Source organism: Oryctolagus cuniculus, chromosome 14 (genome assembly GCF_051225735.1).
Source record: "Oryctolagus cuniculus isolate XC-2025 breed Fujian yellow rabbit chromosome 14, ASM5122573v1, whole genome shotgun sequence".
Lineage (NCBI taxonomy): Eukaryota > Metazoa > Chordata > Mammalia > Lagomorpha > Leporidae > Oryctolagus > Oryctolagus cuniculus.
Genome location: NC_142880.1, coordinates 63972501 through 63996807, shown reverse-complemented (window position 1 = coordinate 63996807; position 24307 = coordinate 63972501). Strand labels below are relative to the sequence as shown.

General features: G+C 52.5%; 1 protein-coding gene and 1 long non-coding RNA gene across 3 annotated transcripts in view; one reads left to right on the top strand and one right to left on the bottom strand.

Annotated features, from left to right (window-relative positions):
• Positions 1–4045: 4045 nt before the first annotated feature.
• EGFLAM (EGF like, fibronectin type III and laminin G domains) overlaps positions 4046–24307 on the bottom strand; it is a 193700-nt gene continuing 173438 nt past the window's right edge. For both annotated transcript variants that reach the window (XM_051853511.3, XM_051853512.3), the window contains 5 exons: positions 18941–19019; positions 16041–16184; positions 8897–8980; positions 5951–6054; positions 4046–5142 (listed from right to left, as the gene is read on the bottom strand). In XM_051853511.3, coding sequence (XP_051709471.3) covers positions 4988–5142; positions 5951–6054; positions 8897–8980; positions 16041–16184; positions 18941–19019 — 566 coding nt within the window. In that variant the 3' untranslated portion in view covers positions 4046–4987. The remainder of the gene's footprint in view (positions 5143–5950; positions 6055–8896; positions 8981–16040; positions 16185–18940; positions 19020–24307) is intronic.
• Positions 19355–23744, top strand: LOC149122353 (uncharacterized). The gene is made up of 3 exons (XR_016220714.1): positions 19355–19478; positions 21879–22168; positions 23610–23744. It is a non-coding gene; the product is annotated as an uncharacterized LOC149122353 (long non-coding RNA).

Below are 24307 nucleotides of genomic sequence, written 5' to 3'. Positions count from 1 at the left end.
AGATAGATGAATAGAAAAACCGAGATCTCCTCGCTAAGTGCTGAGCCACAAGGCCCCTCTCACGTCCTTCCAGGAAAGGGCACGTGCTCTGGGCTGCCAGGCACTTTCTCAGACCGAGAAGGCTTTGCAAAGGCCGGCAGGGCGAGGAGGGGAGGCAGGGCGAGGAGGGGAGGCAGGGCAAGGCTTTCCCTGCTGTGCCTGCATCTCCAACTTCTGGCATGGCCAGGGCTCGGCGGCCCAGGGGAGCCCACTGCTGCACAGAAATAGTTTGCAACAACTCCCCTGAGGGAGGGAGGGAGGTTATTTGTGGAGATGCCAGGCAAAGGAGAGAAGGGAAAATAATTCAACCCAGGCTTCCTTCTCTGTGGAAAAGCCTGAATCCCACTCCAATGGGACAGCTCTGGTGGCTGCATTCAGATCTGCTCAAGCCAGCGTTCTTGCAAGATAGCAGCTTTGGCACAAGGCTTCCTGAACACACCTACAGCAGGAGACTGACCAACAGAGCCCTGAAGACTACCCTTTGCCCGCACCCCCCTCCCCATATGATCACATCACTCAGGACAGCAAAGCCAGGGAAGCCCTAGAACTCTGCTCAGTAATCCCTGTGCCCTTGGAAGGCTGCCCTCAGTGGAAGGCCAAGGTCACGGCTAGACCAGTGCTCCAGTGCAGCACTGTGGCTGCTCCCTCATGCTGGGACCCTGGGCAAGTCCCTCCGCCTTTCTGGCCAGCTTCTGTCTTGCCAAGACACACAGGCCATGCCCATCTGCCCTGACCCTCCTAGAAGGGCTGTCACAAAAATCAAATATGTCACCATTCTGTGGACATGAGGTCAAGGTGCATCGACTCTTCTGGCCTAGAGCAGAAGCCAGTTCCCCTGTAGAACTGGATTCCGCGATTTGCTGGCCTGCATGTGCAGCCACCTGCAAACTGGAACTTCGCAATGCTACCAAGAGCCACCAGCATGCATGCCTTCCAACGTGCTACTGCTTCCCGGCCTCCCAGGAGCTGAGACGGGGGCACCGGTATTTCCCTCCTTTGTTCGGCACCCGCTCAGTTATGCACACACAGTAGTGGTGCCGGTGAACGCCCCACGTTCTCCATGGTGAGAAAGGAGTATGGGAGTGGACAAAACACACACCCCTTCTCTTGGACTGACTTTGATTCTACACCGTCAGCCGTCTCCCCCAGGGCTCCTTGCGGGAGGAAGCCCTGGAGAACTTCTCTCCTGCCGTAGACAAATTCATCTTACCCTTTTCTCTGCTAAGGGCCTGGGCTTCTGGGGCGTGCCCAGCCAGGACGTCTATTTCCAAGGGCAGCTACTCTGCCTCCCTGGGCCGGGCAGGGCTGGAAGAGGCAGGCGAGAGCCTGGGAAGCAGTGCCTGCTTTGTCCAGCACCCTGTCCTCCAGTATCATCTTTGTACTCCCACTCCCTACTCCTCTTCCTTTGGGAACGCGGCAGTGCTAAAAACAAGCTTTCTGTGAACCATGTTTTTTTCTGGGTTAAAGGCGAAAAATGCGGCGCTTCCTCCAAGTGGAAAGCACTGGTCCCGCCAGCTCTGGGCACATTTCCTAGATCCTTCCTCCCTCACAGGGGGGAGAAGCGAGGAGGGGGTGGGGAGGGAAGGAAAGGGCAGGCAGGGCAGGGGAAGCCGCAGCCCGTGGGCTTGGAGCAGGCCTGTGCTGGGAAACGCAAGGTCAATATGGAGGTGGGACAGGGCCCACCACTGCAAGCGGGGCCAGGCAGGCCGGGGCAGCTTCCAGGCAAGGGCGGAGGCCAAGACCCCACAGAGCTTGTCTTCGAGAATCCCCGCCGCGGGAGTTGTGAAAATCTGCGTTAATAGGAAAAGCAAGCACTTGACGACCCCTCAGCGCTCCCGCAGTCAGCCTGGCTTGGGACGGAGGACAGGGAGTTCTGAGGAATTCTCTCCGGTCCCGACTGTGGGACAAAGGCTTTTCAGGAACCCATGCCTCACTGTATCCTTCCTGCACAGGAAGGGGACTGCAGCTACCTCCCAGCTCCCTGGCGACTCCCCAAGCCTCTGTCTCCAGCCAAGAGCCCGGCCGCCTTCGCCTGCACGCCTCTCCGCAGATCCCGCCCTCGGCCTCAGCACAACAGCCAAGTGTCAGGCGACGGGGAACAGGTTGGACAAGCAGAAATGGGCCCAGCTGGTGGGGCTGGGGAGGGGCAAACGCTGCTTCCCCTGGACACGGCCTGGCCATTCCCTGAGAACATCGCAGCCCCCACCCCAGCCATGTCTCACCACTTCTTTCATCAATCCATGATTTGCTGTGATGGATTGATGGCACGATCGGCCCGCTTTTTCAGACCTCCCTGTGTGCATGCCCCTTGCCAGGTGACTTGGAAGCTCCCATGCCAAAGGGAAGAGTCCATAAGTGCTACGGAGTCTTGTCCTTTATCTCTTGAATCTATAGATTGGGACTAGTCTGATAAGGATTAAGTGCCGGGTGACATTTCCAAATCTGGACCAGAAATTCAGTGCTCTTGCCCGCTGGCTATCATCATGAGAAGGACAAGCTTGGGCTGGACCATAGTCTGAGGAGGATGGGGAAACACATGGAGCAGACCCAAATCACCTCCATGACACCCAACACCGTCCTAAATTAGCAACACCTACACACGCGGGCAAATCCAGCTGAGACCAGAAGAACCGCCTTGTGGAGCCCAGCCAAGGTGGGCAGAGCTGCAAAGCTGACCACTCGGGGCACATGGCAATCAACTTCTGCCATACACCATGAAGCGTGCTGGTTGTCAGGCAGAGCCGCTGTGGCAATAAGCAACAGATACACCTAGAGAGAAAACTGGCACATCCTCAAGTCCGAGCTGAGCGCCTCCCAGTTCTGCCTATCAGGTTTGCATACCCACCACCAGCTCTGCTATAAACTTGTTCCACATCTCCTAATTCTCATCTACCAAGAGGACCAGAGAGCCTTGTTCCAAGCTTGGAGTATTCTGTGTCTCACTCGGTCCTCCTACCCCGAGCCTGCCATGCCATCATCTCCTCTTGCATCTTCCTATTCTGCTACCCTCCCACCAAGGAGAGCCCTCATCCATGACCTGTCACCTCTCCCCCCTCAGCCCCATCTGCTTCCCCCACAGGGGGAAAGTGGTCTAAATCCTCTCCAGCTTCAACACATGCTCCCAGGCCCCCATCCCTGGGTCACTGCACTTGCCTCTGGATAACACTTGCATGGAACAACTCCTCTGAAAGACAACTCTCCTGGCTTCAACTCAGCTGAATATTTTGCTAAAATCACAATGACTTCTTTGTCTGGAGGCGATCCATTCATAATGCACTATAAAAGCAAGGCTATTACAGCTTGGGAAGCACTGGCCCCAGCCGTCTCCAGGGAACAGGTGTTGAGGCGAGGGTGGCCGGGAGATGGCAAGAGCCATTTCTCTCCAGATTACACTCACCAGGTGACATGGGTTGGACAGGAGGATTATTATTCTTGTTGCCACTACGATCACCGTTATTCCTCAGGTAGGAAGGAACCTGGCTAACAAAGCTTCCCAAAGACAGAAGGCATAAGGCAAACATACTCACCTTTTAGAATTCTTCAAGTGCCTAAAACTGTGCTTTGCACACAGCTCACACATCGTGGCTGAATGATTGCCACACAGACAAGAGCGGAGTCATGGTTGGGACCAATCACACAGATGCCGGCGTCTGTTGGCTCCATTTCTGTTCTCACCGGGTGGTGTTCAGCTCACCTTTCCCTTAGCAAGACCTGCGGCGGGGATTTGCCAGGGGAACAGCTGTCTCTGGGATCAGGGGTGTGAATACGTAGGAGGCAGCTCTGTTTCTCCAGCTCCCCAACCCCACGACGCTCCGAGCACCCTGAGGGTATCCTCCACCTCCTGCTCATCCTTGGGGACATTGACCATCTTCTATGTCCTCTGCAAAACCTGTGTGACACCTCCACGGATGAATGAACCAACAATGAAGTTCTAGCTTTCTTTATGCCTTTTAGTCATTTGTTTAGATACCCCCCTGTCTTAAACCAAAAATGACAGTGGCCTGCCTCGGTAACACGTTTGTTTTAATCTGCTTATTTTGGAAACTTCATTTCCATCCCCTTGTGCCATCAACATTTCCTGGAGGAGAATGGTTCAGCCCCCTGAGTTGCCCACCCAAGTCATTGGTCCCACTCCACTGACATCACACATGGCCTAAGTGAGTCTCCCTTGGGAGAAAGTTTTTAGGAAAGTATGCAAGAATTCAGGATGGTCCGCTCAAACTTCCAAAAGTATACTGTATGGTAGTCTGCAGCTATAAAAATATACACATACAAAAGTACAGCTACAAAATCATGGGGCCCCTTTTCTTAGAACTGCATTATAAAAAGTGGGGATTTTGCATTGAGAGGAAACTGGGAAAGAGGGCCACATTACGATTACAATTCCAGGTTTGTCTCCCCCCAATCTTTATTTTCGTCGAATAGTCAGAGTGTATGGAACCAGCCAGTGAGGAGGGGAAGCGGCTAAAATGAATACTCCATGGACCAAGAAGGGAAATGTGAAGTTCAAGGTCACACAGTCATTCTGCTGTCAGTAAGAATGTCATTAGTCAGGGCAAGAGAGAAGTGTTTCAATACTGCCCCGTGGGTTTCTGTCCCCCCGTCTCTGTCTTTGCACTATGAATCACAGCATAGTCAGTGAGCTACACCAGACAGGCTCTGGAATTTGCACTGATGTATGAACTCTGGCAGCCACTACACATTCAATGGGCAAAGTCTGATGCTCTCGACCTAGAGCATTCCTTTGGGTTTGGCCCACAGAATGTCGGCAGGAAAGGCCACCCAGGGACTGCCGTGCTGGTTCTGTTTCTCATCAGGGTGTGCTCTCCCCTTGATGAGAGCAAACACACCTGGTCCCCGGGCCTCTATGTCCAGCATCAGGCTGGGGCTCAGGGGCCCCAGGGCTCTCAGGTTAGAGGCTCTGTCCCTTGGGCAAGGCCAGCTGGTGTTACTTGGCTCCGCAAGTGTTGATGTTTTTCCCATCCACAGCATCTTCCACGAGGGAAACGTGGTAATCCGTAGACAGGGTGAAGTGAGAGATGCAGCCCACGAGGCCTCTCATGTACTGCCTGCTGGTGTGCAGAGCGATTTCCTTCATTCCACCTGCCAGGAAGCAAGAGGGAGGGAGGGTGAGCCAAGGGTCAGATGTCAGCACTGGACTCTCTCTCTCTCTCTCTCGGAGGCCTTTGAACGCCCACTGACCAGGATATCTCTTGGCTGCTGGGAAGAGGGAGGGTTGGGGGCCCCTTGACCTGTGAAGCACCTCCCATCTCTCTGTGTCTCAGTTCTCCTTGAAGAAATCGATTGACTTGGGTCAGTCTGACACAAAACCAAAGCCTGTAAAGGCACACCTCACGCGTGATTTCTAGCCCCACTGACCGCGTCTAGCATCTAGTAAATTTTGAATTCTGGTGTCATGTCACCAAAACACAGTCTGTCAGGAGCGCTGATGTCATCTCAAACCACAAGAAACCCACCGACGTGGGATGCTTTCAGCTGCACTGTTCAGAAGCCTCCTGTGGAAGAAGCCGTCTTCTCGTGTTTACGTGTCTGCCCTCGTGGGTTACAAGGCGCTCACAGAAATACTACGCAGTCTATTCTGAGAGGGGCCAGAGAGGCAGCTCCTCCTTCCTCAGAGAGAATTCACGGAGCTATTTGGAGTAGGTTCCTGTTCTATAAACAAGAAAAGCATGGCTTTCCTGGCGAATTGGTCCAAAGCACTTGAGTGAGTGCCTTTCTGCCCTTCAGCTATGAGTCAGAAGTTCAGCGAATGGAAGAGTTGAGCATCTGGACAGCTTCCTGATTTCCAGGTATTTGACTGACCCAGTGAAGTGCACAGCCCAGCAAGACAAATGGATGACTAACAAGGAAAAGCACTGGCCTAATTTAGATTTGGCCAAAGGTCACTTACCCACATATAGCACTCCATTGATGTTGAGCTGTCTCATCATGCCCGGTGATTTCCCTGTCCTGGCTCCGTAGTCATCCACAGTTATCTTTCCTGATTGTCCGTCCCTACACACACACACACACACACACACACACACACACATACACACACATCAGATAAACACACAAAAAACATTTTTTATAGTTTAATTCTTATATTTGTTCTACTGTGGAATGCTATGTTCAACACTGCCTTTTTTGGCACCCATCCCATTGTGCACTTGTTTTAATAAAGATGCATTAAAGCACCTACTATGTGTTTGGCACTGTGCTAAGTGGAACTGAACAAAATGCAAAATGCAAAACAAATTCCTGGCCCTTGGGAGTTTATAGTTTTCCCAGGATGGTGAAAATTCAAATTGTGAATGATGACACAGTTGTCAACGCTCTGCAGAGAACACAAGGGTGCTATGGAATCACATGGGCGGAGCCTGATGCAATCCCATGACAATGGAAAAAGACAGGAATTAGTACAGACCGAGCGCAGAGAACAATGGGGTAGGGGAATGGAGAGGTGAAAGATGACGTCAGAAGCAGATGGCACAGGGCACTGTTAAGGACTTCAGAACAGAACCTGAGGTGAGAAGGAGCCAGGGATGAACTTGAAAGTGAAACCAATGGGTGGAGTAGCAGCAGCGTGGTGAGGCCTGCTGAGATGTCAAGTACAATGAGGAGCCAAGAAAGCAATGTTGGTGCATAGAGGATTATTCTAGTGGAGGAACGAGATTGCCTTACAAGTTTCTACAGGACCCAGAGACCTCAAAAGCAATGGGAAATACTATGCCCATCATCCAAGGCTACTGTGGCAATCGGATGCCACTCCTGCCAAGTACAGGGCACAGTCCCTGATAGCTCCCGTGCACCGTAAAGACAGGAGAAGAAGGATGTTGCAACTGTTATCATCACTGCATCACCGTCTCCACCCATAAAATGAAGCTTACCAAACCCAAGTGGCTGTGCATACTACTGAGATAAAGTGTGTGCAGTACCTGGCACCTGGCAATGCTAAATAAAGGAAAATTCGTTTTCTCTTTCCTGATAGGATTAATGCTTGTGAGGACAGAATTCCCCAGAACAAGACAGTGCACAAAGCAGGGCTCCTCTTGGGTGGGTTGGGGGGGGGGTGTCTCTTCTTCACTGTTTTCTCTATCCCTGACCATGGAGCCTGCTGCAGAGAACTAAGGTATCCACTCAACTCTTCTTGCCATGTTGGTACCCATGGCCTTGACCCAATTCCCATGCAGATTTATTGTAGTTCCTTCAAGGCCCATCGCTCACAATTCATAATATCTGCTTGAGTCCTCCCACCCACGGAGCTCCTGGGCTCAGCCCCTGCTGTTCAGCTCTCACTGTAACCTAAGCAGAAGCATTGATGATGCCAACAGGAAGAGCCTCCTCTGCTGAGCCCTCTGCATGGGGCCATGCTGGATGCTGTCACATCGGAAGTTTTTCTGGTGCAGCATTCCACTGCCTTCTCCTTTCCAAAGAGCAGAAATGCCGGTTGTGTGTGGGCTGCATCACGGGGTGTCATAGAAAGACCTTTGATCTAGGCTCTGCCCACAAACAATGGTATAGCTTCGGGAAAGTCACTCAACGTCGCATTCCTTAGATGTCTAGGAAGTGCGTGGTTTCTCCACAGCATGTATCTTGATGTACATAATCCAACCACAACAATGGTCAAGATTTCAAAATCCTTCCACAACGTGTAAGTGTTCTACCAACCAGCTCTGCTCAAGGAAACTGAGAGCGTTGTGCGCCTTGATGTTACCAAAGTGGGGATTGTGGGGATCAAGGGTAGTTGGAGCCAAGAATGCAGGCATCTGCTACTCCCCCTTGGTGTTTCTGTGTGCACCCTTGTAAGGATGGGTACGAGAAATGAGGAACTCAGCAGCCACCAGTTTAGAGCATTTGGGAGTTAGGTTGGTCTTTGTGCATTTTGACTTGTATTCCAGAGCATGTTTTGAGATAAAGGCCTATAAATATTTACGATGGGAAAAACATCTCTCTTCTCAACAAGCTACAGTTGGGGCTTCATGGAAATCTCTTTTTCTCCGTCTTAAGGGCTTTCTAGGCCTCTGGAGAGCAGATAAACACACATCTGCCTCTGTGCCCTCATACTTCCTTTATGATACCAAAGACAGGCACAGCAGCCAGAGCAGGGCGCCCCACACAGCTGCTCCCACCACAGCCTGCAGGAGCAAGGAAGGAGCTGGCAGTGCAAAGCCCCGTGCTTCCCAGGCCTTGCTCACGACCTCAGCCACTGAGTCCCCCAGAAAGGGTTATGATAACTTCTCAGGGAACCCCAGAGACTCTGTGTAGCTTATCTTCCCCTGGGACCTGCAGCTAACACGTGGTGCCGCTGTTTCTGTGACTTGGCTTGCCACACGCTTTCGGAAAATAAACTGTTATGAATATGGATCTAGGTCGTGAAACTATAAAGAAGAGCAAGGCAGTGATTCACCCAAAGTTAATCAGAAGTCAGGGTTACTTCTGTGAGGGGGCAAGGTAGCAACTAGGGCTGGGTGAACCACGTACGCCTTCTAAGATTAAAAAAAAAAAAAAAAGGCATGGGGAGAATGTAATGGCCTGTACAATGAGATGCAGAGCATCGTTCAAAGTCCATGCCCTGAAACCCCTTCTCACTAGGTTGAGAGACTCCCCTCCAGCGTGTCCATCAGCAGGCCACTGAGCGGTGAAGGAGTGGGGTACAGGGTCTCAGCCTGACAGCCTCAGTGGAAGGAGGGCACAGGTGGAAGTTGGGAGGCAAAGCCTTGAATGCTCTGGCCCAGGAGTGCTAAGGTGCTGGGCGAGGTGGGGGCCGCAGGTGGGACGAGAAGGGCACCAGGCACCACATCCCACCCCTGCTCAACTCCAGCCCTGCCCTCCCCCTCCCCCCTCTCCCACTCACCTAACAGCTTTGACTCGGTGCCACCGACCATCGTTGAAGGAGCCATTCACCATGATGGATGCCACACCACTGCCCAGATTGTAGCTGAAGGCATTGGAACAAAACAAGGCAGAGGACAGAATAAAACATCGAAGCACAGGCACACACCCACTCTCCTTGCCGGGAGTTCTTTGGAATTCTGAACTGCAGCTGCCTTCACACAAAACAGTGACACAAACGGTGCTTGACTTGCAGCTTAGCCCATGATTAAAATACTTCTACAAATCTTAATTGTGGCAAAGCACACATTAACACTTACCGTCTTAACCACCTCTAAGGGTAAAGCTCAGTGTTGTTAACCACATGCATTCACGTTGTAGCGCAATTTCCAGAATTCTTTTCAACTTGCAGAAGGAAACTTCCGTTCAGATTAAAGAGCAGCTCCTGAGTCTGCCCTCTCCTCTGATGACCACCCTTCTATGTTTGTCCCACGGATCTGATGGTTGTAGACTCCTCATATAAGCGGAACCACACATGCTTTGTCTTTTAGTGCCTGGCTTACTTCACGCAGCACGGTGTCAACAAGGCCAACTCTTCTCTGAAGCGTCATGTATGGAAGCATCAGCACCACAGTCCCAGGGCAGGAAGGGCTTTATCACGTGTCCTATACTGCACTTGGTTGCATAGTGGCTAACCCCGCACACCAAAGGCATGGCCACCCTGAACCTCAGAATGTGAATTTATTCGGAAACATGGTATTTGCAGATGCAATTAATTAAGACAAAGTCTTACTGGATCAGGATAACCATAAACCCCATACGAATGGTCTCCTTACAAGAAGATGAGATTTGGACAGAGACAGATACTTAGGGGAGAAGGCTCTGTGAAGACGGAGATGGGGATTTGAGTGATGCACCTACAAGCCAAGGAAGACCAAGGATTGCCAGCGACCAGCAGACCTAACAGAGTCATAGAGTAGATTTTCCAGGGGGAACCAGCCCTGGCAACACACTGCATTTGGATTTCTAGCTTCCAGAACTGTGGGAGAGTGAGCTGTTGTTGTAAGCCATCCAGTTGGTGGAAATTTATTATCTGCAGCCTTAGAAACTAATACAGGCTTTTTTTCCCCAAGACAGAACATTACAGAGTAGGCTGAACCCCAAAGAGATTAAGGGAATTTGCCAAAAATCACAAGGCTAACATGTCTAACTTGAACTTGGTGTTCTATCTGTCCCATTCCCCATTCACTCTGATGTCAGGTTCTGCCCACCAGCTTCCTAGTTTCTATCTTGGTTCCCAGATTCTCAGATGCCCTAAGGGTATCAGAAGCATGGACATGTTGTTTACCAGAGAACTAGCCCTCTTAATCCACTGTCCATTCGATTATTCTAATTCAATTCAATTCAACAAATATTCAGGGAGTGACTACTGGAGGGCGGGCATTAGGCCAACTGCCTAGACTTTCCCTGGATAATAAGATAAAGCCCATGTACGTAGGCTTGTGAAGGGCGGCGTGTTCCACTCAGGACAACTCTATCCTCATCAGCTGAAAGGAGAACTCTCCTTTATCTCACTGCCCAAGGAACAAGAATGTGGAGGGAAGCCTGGATCCGCTACTGAGCACTCATTCTAAGAAAAGAGCAAGAAGAGAAAGTGCCTGGCCTTGCCCAGAGAAAACACTGTAGGTCATTCCCTTGTTCATGGAGGCTCAAAGACACAGCCCACTGACATTTAACCAAGAATAGAACTCGGGATGACTGGGCAAACCATGGGACAAAGCTGCCACCCCAACCCTGAAAGAGCCACTGTTTTCTAGTGAATTTTCCCACATCAAGTGTCTCCTTGTAGAAAGCAGCCTGGAGGTGGAATTCTCAGATTTCATTATGTGGTGGCCAAATGTTTGAAGCAGTGAATGACCATGGAGCCAGGCGAGGAGCTGATTGGCAGAAACTTGGCTGAATTGCTCTCCTCGGCTTTCCTGCGAGGCAGCTTGGGGTGATGGAGGAGTGACGCCTGGGTCTCCAGGCTTGCCAGCTTACTAGCTCTGTGACCTGGGGAGATCTGCTTCCTGCTCTGAGCTGAATATCCTCAGCTGTAGTAGTACCCGAAGGATGGCAGGGAATGTGAGGGTAACCCATAGAAAGCAGACACACGTAGGAGGAGCCGAGCAGAGATCCTTCCCTCCTCAGCCACAGGCAGCTCGGATGTCACCAGGGTGACAGCGCACCTGAGGAGCCAGCAGGAGAGGTCACCAGGTGAGGCCTCATTCCTGGAAGGGCAGCCAAGTGAGAACGCACCCACAGGCTGTCAATATGTAACCAAAGCAGCCAGGAACACCAAGATCTCAGGGTCCAGGTGACCTGGGACTGATGGCAGGGAGGCCGGACCAGAACGGTGCTGGGAGAGGAGACCTTTTCGGTTGGATTAGATCCCGGCTGGACCAAGCGTAGGCTTTCTTCCTATTGGTGCTCAGGGTGCAGGGAAGCCAGAGTGACCGCCGCAGACAGGAGCCAGCCCTCCCTGTGGAGGGGGCAGCTCAGCTGGTTTCTGCAGGGCCTGACGCCACCCTCCCACTCTCTCTGATGTCAGACCTGCCCAACGCACTCCTGCTTTCCCGGGGAAGGCTGATAACTCACCCAAGATCAGCTCCCTGCGTTCTGCCACAGCAAATGCCCAACAATCGTGGTTTCCTTCACTAGAAGGGGGGAGGGGGAGCCTCTCTGGGCGGTGACAAGGTGCTGGATCTTGTTCTGGGTGGCAGTGATGCAAGGCTTACCCATTTTACTATTAAACCATACGTTGAACATGTGTGCACTACACACAGCTAACACCTCAATACAAAATGCAAAAATGAGTGAACGCACACCTGGTTTCTCTACCAATGTCCTGTGACTCTGGCCACCTCCCTGAGGGGCCTGTGTTAGTCACGTCTCCTTAACACCCTTTACTGTTGTCAGAGCTCGTGCCTCTCTCTGCTGCATGAAAATATTAGGAAGTTCAAGTTTGGGGTGGAAGGTGGCCAGATAAACCTGCTGGCAGGTGTTATGTCCCACTTATAACCATAAAATCATACTCATTTGAGTAAAGTACTTCGATTTCCTTTTTCCTACTCAATCTGGCACCAAAACTACGAATAAATTTGTTATCCTTTTAAGAGTTCCATTGCGTTTCTGTGTTCCCTAGCAGAAGGGCTTTGAGAACGAAATCATAAAAGGACCAGCATTTAGGTGAGGGAGAGTCCAGAAAGTCGAGAGCGTATTTTCTTATCTTGGGATTCCTTTGGCGTTTGCTCTGGGCCCAGATCATGCACCAACAACCTCAAGGCTAATTTATCTTCTTCACAGGACGACCGACTCTCTGGGATCCAGTGATGAAAGCTCCTGGAGGAGCAGAGCCCGTGTCTCCTTCCAAACAGCAGCTGCTGGGGAGCCTCGCAGTTCAAATGCCTGCATCCGTTATCAGAGTGCCTGGGTTCAATTCCCAGCCCTGGCTGCTGAGTCCAACTCCCCACCAGTTCACACCCAGGGAGGCAGCAGGTGATGGCTCAAGTAGCTGGGTTTGTGCCATCTGCACAGGAGATGTGAAGGGAGCAACCCACTCCCGGATTCAAGCTGGCCCAGTTCCAGCTGTTGCAGGCAGTATACTAGTGAGAAAGGTGGGATCTCTCTCCTTCCCCCTCTCTTGCTCTCTCTCTTTCTCTCTGCCTTTCAAATAGGTAGAAAATAATAATAATTTTATAAGTCAAAATTTATGAAGCAGTTATATTGTGCTAACACCCTCACCTGTCACCTCTCCCAGGTAGGGGCTTTGAGAGCCCAGCATACACACAGCCAGGACAATAATTCCTAGGGTCATCATCACTAATAACTAGCTCAGTCACACCCTGAACTCAAATTCACTCACAGCTCACCCTGAACTTTGACAGACAAAAAGGAACAGAGGCTCAGAGAAGTCAGGTCACTTGCATGGGATCACACAGCCACGGCAATCCTGCATGTGTGACTTCAAAGCCATGTGGGGCCCTGATTTCTAAGACACAGTTCCTGGAATCACCTGGGGTACTTGTTTCCTGTCAGATCCTGGGGTCCACCTGGCCCTACTCCCTCAGCATCTCAGGGAACACAGCAGGATTTGGAACAGGCCCCTGGGCAATTTGCTGTCTGCTGACATGTACACAGTCTTGGCCTACACCACCATTCCTCTCGGTGCCCAGCCCATGGCAATATTGCACAGGTCTGTGCTGGGGGCACAGACGGGGCAGATCACCGCCCAGAGGGAAGGGCATTTGGTGGAGCAGCAAGCATGCGGCTCCAGGCCCAGGCCCAGGTGCAGAAGTCTGCCTGGGCCTCATCCAGCAGTGCATCTCACACATAGCACAACCAGAAGACTCCATGATCAGAGGGCAAACAGAGCCAATTGTCAGAAGCCAGAAATGCACCCACGACAGAGAGGGGACTGGGAGAAGAGTACTAAGAGCCTGGGTGAGGGCAGAGAGCCCTCCTCCCAGGGCTGGGGACAGTCCTGACCTTCTCCAGGTTTCCTCTCGGGCTGGAGTGGGTGGCGGATAGGCCTCCGCTGGCAATTTTGGGGGGAAGTTGGGCCATCCCACCCAAGGCTGAGCTACTGTTTCAGTTCCCTTTTCTGGGCACAGTCAAGTACTTGAGGCCTCGACGAGGTTAACCACAGGAAAACCACAAGAAAAAGGCTTGGAGGCAGCCAGGCTGAAACTCAGTGTGGGGAGCTCCGTGTCTGACCTCTGAGCCAATGCCGGGTGGGATCCCCAGGGCAAGGGAGCAGACAGGGTGAGAAGCTGCTGTGTACCTGCCAGCCTCCAGCCTACGGCCACACCTATGTCCCCAAAGTCCCCAGTATCATGGGAGCGAAGCACTTAGTACGCTCTGCTTACTTAGGGGCTAGCGTGATGTTGGACAAGTGACAGTTCCTCTCATAATGCCTTTTCCTCACTTTGAACAGATTTATGTCAACCTTCTGGCTGTCAGTCATTCCCGCATGCGACTCACACAGCCCCAGATTAAAATGCTCACCTCCTCTGTCGTTCAGCTAGCTCTCCCTTGTCTGTTCCCGTTCTCACTAACCTCACAGCATTTCGTGAACCCTCGCGCTAGACACCACAGCGGGGATTACAGGAGTTTGGCGCAGTGAATTAAGACGTCACTTCGGACACTCATGTCCCACAGCAGAGTGCTGGGGTTCAGGTCCCGGGTCTGCTCTCCATGCCAGTTTCCTGCTAATGCACACCTTGGGAGGCAGCAGGTGATGGCTCAAATAGTTGGCTTCTGCCACCCATGCTGGAGAGCCAGACTGACTTCTGGGGTGCTGGCTTTGGTCTGGTCCAGCTTTGGCCACTGCAGGCATTTGGAGAAGATGGGAAGTGAACTGCTGGGTGAGAAGTGTCCCACCAGATGGGAGATTTCTCTCCCTCTGCGCTTTCACGTGGGGCCTGTGATTTGGAGATGGAGCAGGGGCGCTTAAACCTTAGCAGGCCAGAGAATCTCCTGAAGAAGTGGTCCCGGGGCCAGTACTGGTTTAAGCTGCACCTGCAATGCCAGTCTCTTGTCTCAGAACATGAGTTCATGTCCTGGCTGCTGTGCTTCCAATCCAGCTCCCTGAAACTGCACCTGGGAAGGAAGCAGACGATGGCCCAAGTGCCTGGGCCCCTGCCATCCACCTGGAAGACCTGGATGGAGCTCCTGGCTCCTGGTTCCAGCTTGGTCCAGCCCGGCCATTGCAGCCATTTGGGGAGTGAAGCAGTGGATGGAAGAGCGCTCGTTTTCTGGCTCTCTTGCTCTCTCTTCCCCTCTCTGCGGCTGTCTTTCAAATGAATAAATCAATCTTCAGACAGAGAAAGGAAAAACAAACGCTCACAGCACACATTGCCGGGCCCAGGCCCAGAGAGTTTCTGGCTTAGCAGGTCGGGATGAAGCATGAGAATCCGTGTAACAGGCTGCCGGGTGTGGCATGCTGCAGCTGCTACTCAGGGGCCGCACTTTGAAGAGCATTTGTCTAGAGAACTCCCCTCAAGGGAGAATGTGCCGCTGCGATCTCTAGAGGTACACCCGACAGTCCCTGCCCTTTGGAAACTCAGCTCTCTCCCATGCTGCTGGGGAGCCAGGTAATTCCTCACAGCCACACATCTGAAAAAGTTGAGAGGAGTCTAAAGTAAGCAAAAAGAGGTACAAACTACGGCAATCTCAACCCTCTGGCTGCAGAAGGCTGGAGACCAGGCATTCTCCTTCCTAAAGCTACACAGCAAGGAGGGCCCAAGGTCAAGTTTAAAGCCAAGGTTCCCAGAGTTCAGATCTTCAGCACCCTGAGCTGAGGATGAGCTAAAGACTCCTTCCGAACTCGGCAGGATCGGCACCCTCTATTTTTTATTTTTTTCTACAATTTTATTTATTTATTTGAGAGGTAGAGTTACAGAAAGAGAAGTCTTCCATTTGCTGGTTTACTGCCCAAATGGCTGCAATGGGTGGAGCTGCGCCGATCCAAAGCCAAGAACCAGGAGCTTCTTCCAGGTTTCCTATGTAGGTGCAGAAGCCCAAGGACTTGGGCCATCTTCTGCTGCTTTCCCAGGCCATAGCAGAGAGCTGGATTGGAAGTGGAGCAGCCGGGACACAAACATGGGGTACACCCACATGGGATACCAGCACAGCAGGCGGAGGCTTAGCCCACTACACCACAGCACCGGCCTGGCATCCTCTTCTGTTTCATCCCAGCCGGAGAGTGGGGAGCATACAGAAGGCACACACTAGGCCAGGGTCACAGATTTGCTCTGAAATGGGCCAGACTGCAAATGTTTTAGGCTTTGCCATACAATTCTTACCAAAAGTTACTCAAATGTGCTATTGTAGCAAGGTCACAGTCCTTGACATTACATGGATACCGTAGTATTCCAATACAACCTTATTTACAAAACTGGGGGTGGGGGGGGGGCAGATTTGGCCCATTTGCAGACTTTTGCTCTAGATTATTGGATGGATTCTGGAAAGGGCCAGAGGCTCAAGTAAGCCCAGAGCTTCAGGCTACAGCCAATTCCAAAGGCCTGTGTTTTTGGCTCATGTTTGGAGCACTGTATTTGGCATGCTCTGTTCCATCTGAGGAAGACGAGAGGACACAGCTTCACGCAGGCCGGAGGGGCGGTTACCTGAACACCAGGGCTCCATCCCGAAGGCCCAGGGCAATGAAGTCACTGTTGGGTCTCATGGGGCTGTCTCCCCTCCACATCAACAGGCCATCCTTGGCGGTTGTCTTAAACCTCATGAATGCATTTGATCTTGAGCCTGACACCCTGGAAGGAAACACATAAACAAGTCCGCCCCATCAACCACCAACATCTGTTTCTGAGTAATCCCAGTTGCGTTGGCCAGCCCTGAGCAACCAGGTGTAAGGATAATCTTACTTCCAGGAGGTTAGAAATAGTATCACCCTGCACACTTGGCTCCACGCACTGCGAAGCCCCACGGGAGAGCACTTGCTGAGTCACAGTTCAGCAAGTCTGTGGCCAACGCCATTCCCAGGCTGCACCCCTGTACCCACCTCAGGTTTTGCTCTTTCCTATTACTCACAGGCCATGGGAAACCATTCCCACCCTGTCCAGCAGAAAGCAACTTTCCCAATTTCCAAGGGGTTCAAGGGGCAGCCGCCCCCCTGGCTTTGATCACTGCTGGGAATGGCCAGCTCTGGTCATGGCTATCTGTAGGGGCAGGATTTGGACCCAGGGACTGGAAAGGGGTGGGCTCTTAGACAAGAGGGGCTGATGGCTGGAAGGGGTGTTGAAGCAGAGGCAGGGTGGAGAGGGTCAGGAGGTGATGCGGGAAGAGGGCTATCCAAGCTCTGGGCTCCTTCCCCAAGCTGGAAACCAGTGCAGGTGTCTGTGTACTGTCACCCACTATTGGAAATGGGCTAGTCCAGAAATTCTCACTACAGGGAGCAGGTTTTCAACCGATGTAGGTAGGAGAGCAGGCATGGGATTCCTCGAACAAAAGGTGAGAGAACAGTAAGCAGAACTTCTTATTGCTAATAGGGCACTACTTGACAAGTTTCTTCTTCCATTTTCCCATCCCTTTGTCTGTCCCACAACCCTGGGTGTGGAGCTGTCAAGTGCATTCTATGGGGAAGAGTGGAGGGACTTTAGTCTTGGATTCCTAGAGCCCAATCTAGGCAGAAAGAGACCGAGTTTGCCTTCCCCTTGGGGGACCTTGAAGTAGTGAGGGGGAAGCAGTGCAGTCCTGGCCGCTTCCCTGGGGATCTGCTTTCCCCTACTTTTGCTCCAGATGCCTTCTTCTCCGAACCCTTGCCTTGGGTCTACTGATTGGCACATGTCAATCAAGATGCTTCCATTTCTTTTGTCAGTGGTTGATTTTGGGGTGGGCATGTGACCCGCAACTGTCCAGTGAAATAGGGGAAATGTTCCAGGTGTGTTCTAGGAAGGATTTCCTTACTTTTAAAAAGAATCACATGACCCAAGCCAGGAAGTCTTGTGTACTTCCACTGGGTGTGGCTGTGTTTTACAAGCACCTGATGGACAGCTGGGGAGGGGCCTCAGAGAATAGGCAGTGGATAACAAGGCAGAGCTAGGGATGAGACCCAGATCCTGGATGATGCAGTTGGTGCCCGAAATTAAGCAACCCAGGATCCAGCCCAAGTCTGAAACAATCGCTATATGAAATAACAAATACTGATCTTGTTTAAGACATTTTAAGTTTTCTGTTATTTGCCACCAAGTATCAGAAACAGACCCTGAACTTGACCTACATGCAAGTATACTTTCATACATGTGCACATGCATAAATACCATCAGAACTGCTGTGGTGGGGGCGCCCTACTTCTACTCTGGCCCACCCCCTGTCCCCCTTCCCTGATCACCCAGTATCTCTCACTAAGCTGCAGGAGTTGAAGACCAGGATCACAAGATCCCTGCTTTCTGGGGGAATGCCGTGACCTTCCGTCTTTGCAAATAAAGAGCTGAAGAAGGAGGAGGCTCCCTCCTGGCTGGGAATGTGTTTTACCTAAGTCCCCATGACAAGACAACATAGGTGAATACCTCCTGGGATTAGAGAAAGGAAGCAATGTCTGTCTGGTATGCGATCAGAGTACCAGGGCCATCCAGCGCCCCAGGAACATTTCTCTCAAGCATTTTCATTCTTTGTAAAGTCATCGAGCTCTGAGCCTAAGAGCCGGATGCCTTTAGCTCAAAGATTGGCCTGCTCTGTTATCACGAAGTCAACTTGAAGAGGAAAGAACATTCTAGCATGGTTGTGCTGGGGGCAGAGAGGGTAGGTGGCACATTATAAACTACAAAGAATGAGGGGACATGAAAGGAAGAGAGAAGGCGCCAACTCAAAGTGTCCAAGACAAGCTTGGCTGGTTGGAAGACTTTGCCAGCCTTGCCTCCTGCCATGTGACTAGGCAAAACCAAGGCTGGGCCTGCAGCTCTGGCTGTGACGTGGGCATCTCCTTGGGCCATGCTCCTTGGACCAGCACCTCTGTGAACTGGCCAGAGCCTGATGAGGACACAAGACCTTTGAGGTGGAAGAGTTAGGGTAGGTCCTGAGCCAGCAGGATATGGGCTTGGAGCTGCTGTCTGGGTAGGGGAGCAGCTGGCCCTCTGGCTCCTGGTACTCAACAGCACTGCACACAACGGCCGTAGCAAAGCATCCAGCTCACTGCCCTGCTCATGGAATCACATCACAACCTTGACTTCAGGGGCATCCAATTCTCCCTGCTTATCAATGCCTCAACACTGGAAGCCCCAGTGCTGGGTCACACAACCCTCTCCAAGCCCACTGGCCAGAGAGGGTTTGCATCAGTTGTCAAGGGATTGGTTTGAAAAACTGATTTTTTTTCCTCCCAAGTTTGGTTTGTTTTCTTTTGTTGTGTTCTAGTTTCCATGTTTATTTTGTGCACTTTTTTCCCCTAAGGCCATGGCTAAAGGGCCTTCTTGGAGAATTATCTTCTGGCAGGAAAGATAAGCAAAAGCACTGGGAAAGACATTGAGAAATTGACCTACGAGGGGATAAGGAAACCACTGTTGAAACACATTACCTCTTGAGGATATCTGGGTTGTCATACATCAGGTAACTCCGGCCTGTAAACTGCGGGATCTCAATGGCTTCTGTGATGGCTGGGACAGAACAGAAGACGGGAGTTATATGGTCTGTTGGCTCTCTTGACCTCTGCACTCACACATGAGGCAGGGAGACACCCAGCAAGCCAGCCCCTGGGACTGTGACATTTCACAACTTGTCAGCCCCTTGCTCTTGGGCTGCACGCGTGCTTGGCCAGGTTCAGAAATACCCGACCTCATGACCTGGCATTGGCTTCCCCACCCCCCAGGGGGCTGGCAGTCACTGCCACTGGCCAGAGCTACAGAGCAGGCCTTGCAATGTGCTGACACTGTTCCCAGTGATTCCTGGAAGCCAGAGAGCAAGACTTGGGCCACGTGGGGAGCAGCTGGGGAGAATCCCAGATGTTCTCCCAGGGAGGTGCAGAAAACAAGCCCTAATCCAGGCCCACAAGGCTGTCTTCATTGGAAGCTAATCCACCCCAGGTAGGACCTCCAGGGACCTGTGGCATGCAGCAGGTGAGGCTTTGACTTGGGTTTATCAATCACTGTCCCCTGTCATGTTTTCCGAGGTCTTTGCCACAGCCTCGTGGAGTAGCAGCAAGAGTGGGGGAAGGAGAAGGCTGGTTATGCCCATTTTACAGCAGAGGAAAATGATTCCTAGAAAGCACCGAGGATTTGTTCAAGATCACATGGCTGAGAGAGCCACAGACCACGAGTCGGACAGCCTCTTGGTAACTGGGCCTCCTGGTCCCTTTTCACTTTCTGGGATTTTAGAAATCCATTGCCTTTCCCCCAGCTTATCAGTACACTGTTTTTCCGAGGAATCACTCTCTTGCAAAAGAACAGGTTAAGCAGCTGTGTTCGGTGTCACAAGCTGGGAATGAGGCTAGGGGGTTTCTAGGAGAGCGGCAATAACTAAAGACAGAGGAATGGAAGTTTAACGGGATGAAGGCAGAACAAATCTCAAATGCAGAGAAACGTGCACAGTGCAGGCTGGAGGGGAGAATTATCCACTTCTGCAGCTGCTCCTAGTGCTGGGGTTGGCGTTTGGTGCAGTGGTTAAGATGGAACTTGGGGTGCCTGTATCCCATATTGGTGTGCCTGGGTTTGAGTCCTGGCTCTGATTCTGCCCCTGGCTTCCTGCTAATGTGCAGCCTGGGGAGCAGCCGGTGACAGCCGTAGTACTTGGGCCCCCGCCAACCACATGGGAGACCTGGATTAAGTTCTAGTCTCCTGGCTTTGGTCTGGCCCATCCCTGACTGTTGGAGGCATTTGGGGAGTGACCAGTGGACGGAGGATCTCTGTGTCTGGCTGTCTCTCTCTGCCTTCCAAATGAATGAAAACAAATAAATACTTGATTTGTGACAATTAGAGTTTCAAGAAAATATGTGGTTGGTGCAAAAAGTCAGGACTCTACTCCCAGAACAATGGGCGAGTTTAAACTCAACTTTTAAACATTAAAAAGAGGGAGAGACAATAGCAAACGAATGCCCCTGGCCTGCTACGTCCAAGCCCCCATGATAGCAGGTAGGCACGGCAGGCTCCCAAAATCTTTTCAGGGGAAATTAAAAGGAGGGCGGGAGTGACAAGTAGGGAGGGAAAAGAGAAAAGGGAGCCAGAAAAGCGAAGGAGGAGAAAATTGGCAAAGGTCATTGCTGAGTTAGGCAGCGACGCACTGCCCACTGGTTCTGCGAACAGCGCAGCCCTGGACAGGGTTCTCTGGCCCCCAGGGACAGAGGGACAGGGAGGAGGAGGGCAGCCTCCGCCTGCCCCGCTCCTGGGCAAGGCAGGTAGGAGGAAGAGCTGGCGAGGAAGGGGAGTGGAGACAGGAAGGAGTGGGAGGCAAAGCATCCAGCCTCAGGACAGGCAAGGAGCCCAGGAGCAAACAGCTGTGGCAGAGAAGGAAAAACAAGGGGCCGGCCGCCTGGAGCAGTGGAGGGCACGACCCCTAGGACCCCGACAGACAGAACCGAGAGAGACACAGCAAGGTGGCAGCCCCCAGGCAGGGAGAGAGGGAGAGGAGGGGCACGGAAAAGGAAGGAAACCAGCGGGGGGGGGGATCAGCCCCCCAGGGAAGGGGAGGGGAGACAGCAAAACAGGGGGTGGGGGCAGGGCTGCCAGGGCAACAGCTCAGGAACCAGGAGCCACGGAGGCGAGAGGAGGATTGGACATCTAAGGGGCTGAACGAGGAGCCCCCTCGAAGCTCTGGCTTGGGCCCAGGGTGGGAGGCACAGCCAGGGCCCGTCCCTGCTGTTGTTGGCCATGGCCGTGGGCCTGAGGCCAACAGCCCTCATTGCCGGGACTCCGCGAAGTGGTCAGGACGTGACTGTCACACATTGGCTCTGCATATGGAGCCCTGACACCGGCTGGCTTAGCCCGGGCCCCAGGAGCTTCAGCAGGAGCTTGGTGGGGGTGGGGAGGGGGCTCCTGGGCCGTGCTGGGGTGCAGAGGGAGGGTCCCCGCGAGTGCTCCCACGCAGCCCACCCCCACGCTCCTCTGCTGCATGTGCTTGCCCTGCGCTGAGCCCAGGACCTGGCCGCAGCCTGGCCTGGCCCTGGCAGGAGCCCAGGGCGTCTCGGCCTCTCAGAGGACTCCTTGTACTTACTATTGAGGCAGTAATTCCCGCACTCTGCCCGGTGCCAGCATGAAAGAGAACAGGGAGAGTCAGACTTTCGCAGCCATTGCGGAACCCCTGGTCGAGCGGTGGGGACAGAGCGCTCAGGGGACGGCTTTGGACCCCTTCACAAAGCCCAGGACCACCTCTCCGGGAACTCAGGCCCCACCAGACTCCGCTGGGCACCTGTGGCACCCGCCCACTCCCTCCCCACTCCCATCTCTGCTGAACTGCTTAGAGGCGGGAGGCAGACCAAGGAGACTTTATGATAATGAGTTATCTTATTATTCTTATCGCTTCAGAAGCTCCTTTGCCTGCCACTGACCACCCACATCTTCCCAACCTGCAGAGAGAGCTCCTTGCTGAAGAGCTCGGGGCCCTGCCAATGCTCCTGACTTTTCCTGGCTGCAGGCTGCCCGTGAGGAAGCATCGATAAGGCTGCGGCTGCCTCTTTCCCTCCATTGTGCAAAACAGTGCCCTAAACCCCACCCCAGCATCCTTTGCAAGATTCCAGAGCCCTGGTTATCCTGTGATGGACAAAGGGCCAGGGCACGCTCCAGCAGTGGACATGACATGGCGAAGATACATTCAGGTCGGTCAGTTTGCATGGGGGAAAAAGCCCTTCTGTTCAAAACCATGAGAGCTGGAAATGACCTCCATCCAGCCCTGCTGCGCCCCTGTGGCTTACGTCAATACTACTGGGAACTCCAGTGCACCTGGACCCAACCTCTCCGCCCAATTCTCTCTGCGTTCTTTCCCTGGGACGACGGTCTTCCTGACGGTCCCCGGGGAATGTGTCTTGTCCTTTTCGCACCCACAACAGCCGAATGGAAGTCCCGCAGCCCAGGCAGGGCAAACTGCCCACCGGAGGAACTTTATGTTCCCCAGGGGATTCTAAAGAGCTGCAGGGACAACCGCCCTTTCACGCATGCTCACAAGGAAAGCGGCTTGCGGGTACCCCCGCCCAGCTCTCCCAACAACTCACTCCTCCAGCTGCAAACTGGGTGGAGGCCCCTGGGGCCTCACCCCCTCCACGGGCAGTCTGCTCCTCCCAAGGGCGCTCACCCCCTTGTCGCACAGTTCTACCTGCGGTGGCATCCTTTGCCCTACAGGACAAGCATCTCCAATCCAAAGATCTGAAGTCTAAAAGGCTCCAGAATCTCAGTTCGGGTACCAACCTGATGGCACGAGTGGAAAACGTCCCACATGACTCAGGTGATGGGTCAAGTCAACATGCAGGTGCACCACAAATATGGTGTACGATTACCCTCGGGCCATGTGTGTAAGATGTACGTGAGACGTAAGTGAATCTGCATTTACACATGAGTCTGTCCTCCGGCAGAAATCGCATTATGCATATGCAAATGCTCCAAAGTTTAAAAAAAATCAAGATCTGAAACACATGTGGTCCCAAGTGTTTGGGATAAGGGCTACTCAGGCCACACACAGTAGGCAGATTCTGTAGCCACAAAGTAGAAAAACAAACTTTGTACGATTAATTCTTTAGCTATTGAAAGACCAGCCTCTGGGCAAGAGACCTCCAGCTTTCCCATTGTTTAATGAGAAGCCACCCTAAGAAGATGAATTCTCTGTAGTATGCATAAAATATGTTTCACTAGTCTGTGTTTTTTTTTTTTTTTTGACAGGCAGAGTGGGCAGTGAGAGAGAGACAGAGAGAAAGGTCTTCCTTTGCTGTTGGTTCACCCCGCAATGGCCGCCGCGGCCGGCGCACCGCACTGATCCAAAGCCAGGAGCCAGGTACTTATCCTGGTCTCCCATGGGGTGCAGGGCCCAAGCACTTGGGCCATCCTCCACTGCCCTCCCAGGCCACAGCAGAGAGCTGGCCTGGAAGAGGGGCAACCGGGACAGAATCCGGCGCCCCGACCGGGACTAGAACTCGGTGTGCCGGTGCCGCAAGGTGGAGGATTAGCCTAGTGAGCCGCGGCGCTGTCCCAAACTAGTCTGTGCTTTTACATACACAGTCTTCTTCAAGTAGGGTCTATATTTACAGAAGCTATGCTTTTTCATCCTAGGATAAAAAAAGAAGTCATCAGAATCAGCCTCGGCAACATGAGGTGCGTCTACCAACTACAGCGTAGAAGGTTGCTGTGTGGTCCACGGCACCCACGGGGCGAGCTCTGCTCTCTCAGGGCTGTGCATCCCTGAAGAGACGTGGCCTAGGCCTACGGCTCTGCCATCCACAGCGCACTCAGCAGAGAAACATCGCCATCTAGTGGCCTGTAAGGGTAGGAAAAAGAGGAGCAGTGCTCAGTTCTTTCCCAAGTGGGCTGTTTGCTACTGGCTGGGAGAACCCAGGAGGAAACACCAGTGCCCTGTACCTTTCTACGGATGCTCAGGGCATGACCAAGGCTGAGAAGTTCTGCAGAAGATGGAGCTGTTTGTTTACTCAGCCAAATGTCTTGGACTGCAGAACCTCGCTTGTCATTTTGTGTATGTGAACGTGTGTTGTGTGTGCCATAGTAATTCACACTATGTAGAATGCAGGTCTCTACATGGGCTTGGTGAAACTCGCTGTCACCTACAAGCACGTTAGGTGCATGCGTTCCGAGGAACTGGGATACAAGATGGATCACTTTGGATGAGAGAGAGAAAGGGGTCGCTCTGAGGATGGAATTCCTTTTCTGAGAGGAGGCCTTGTTAATAACCCTGGGGAGAGAGGAGAAGGGGCCTGGGTGGTGGGGAGTACATGGTTGGAGGTGTGAGGTGGAGG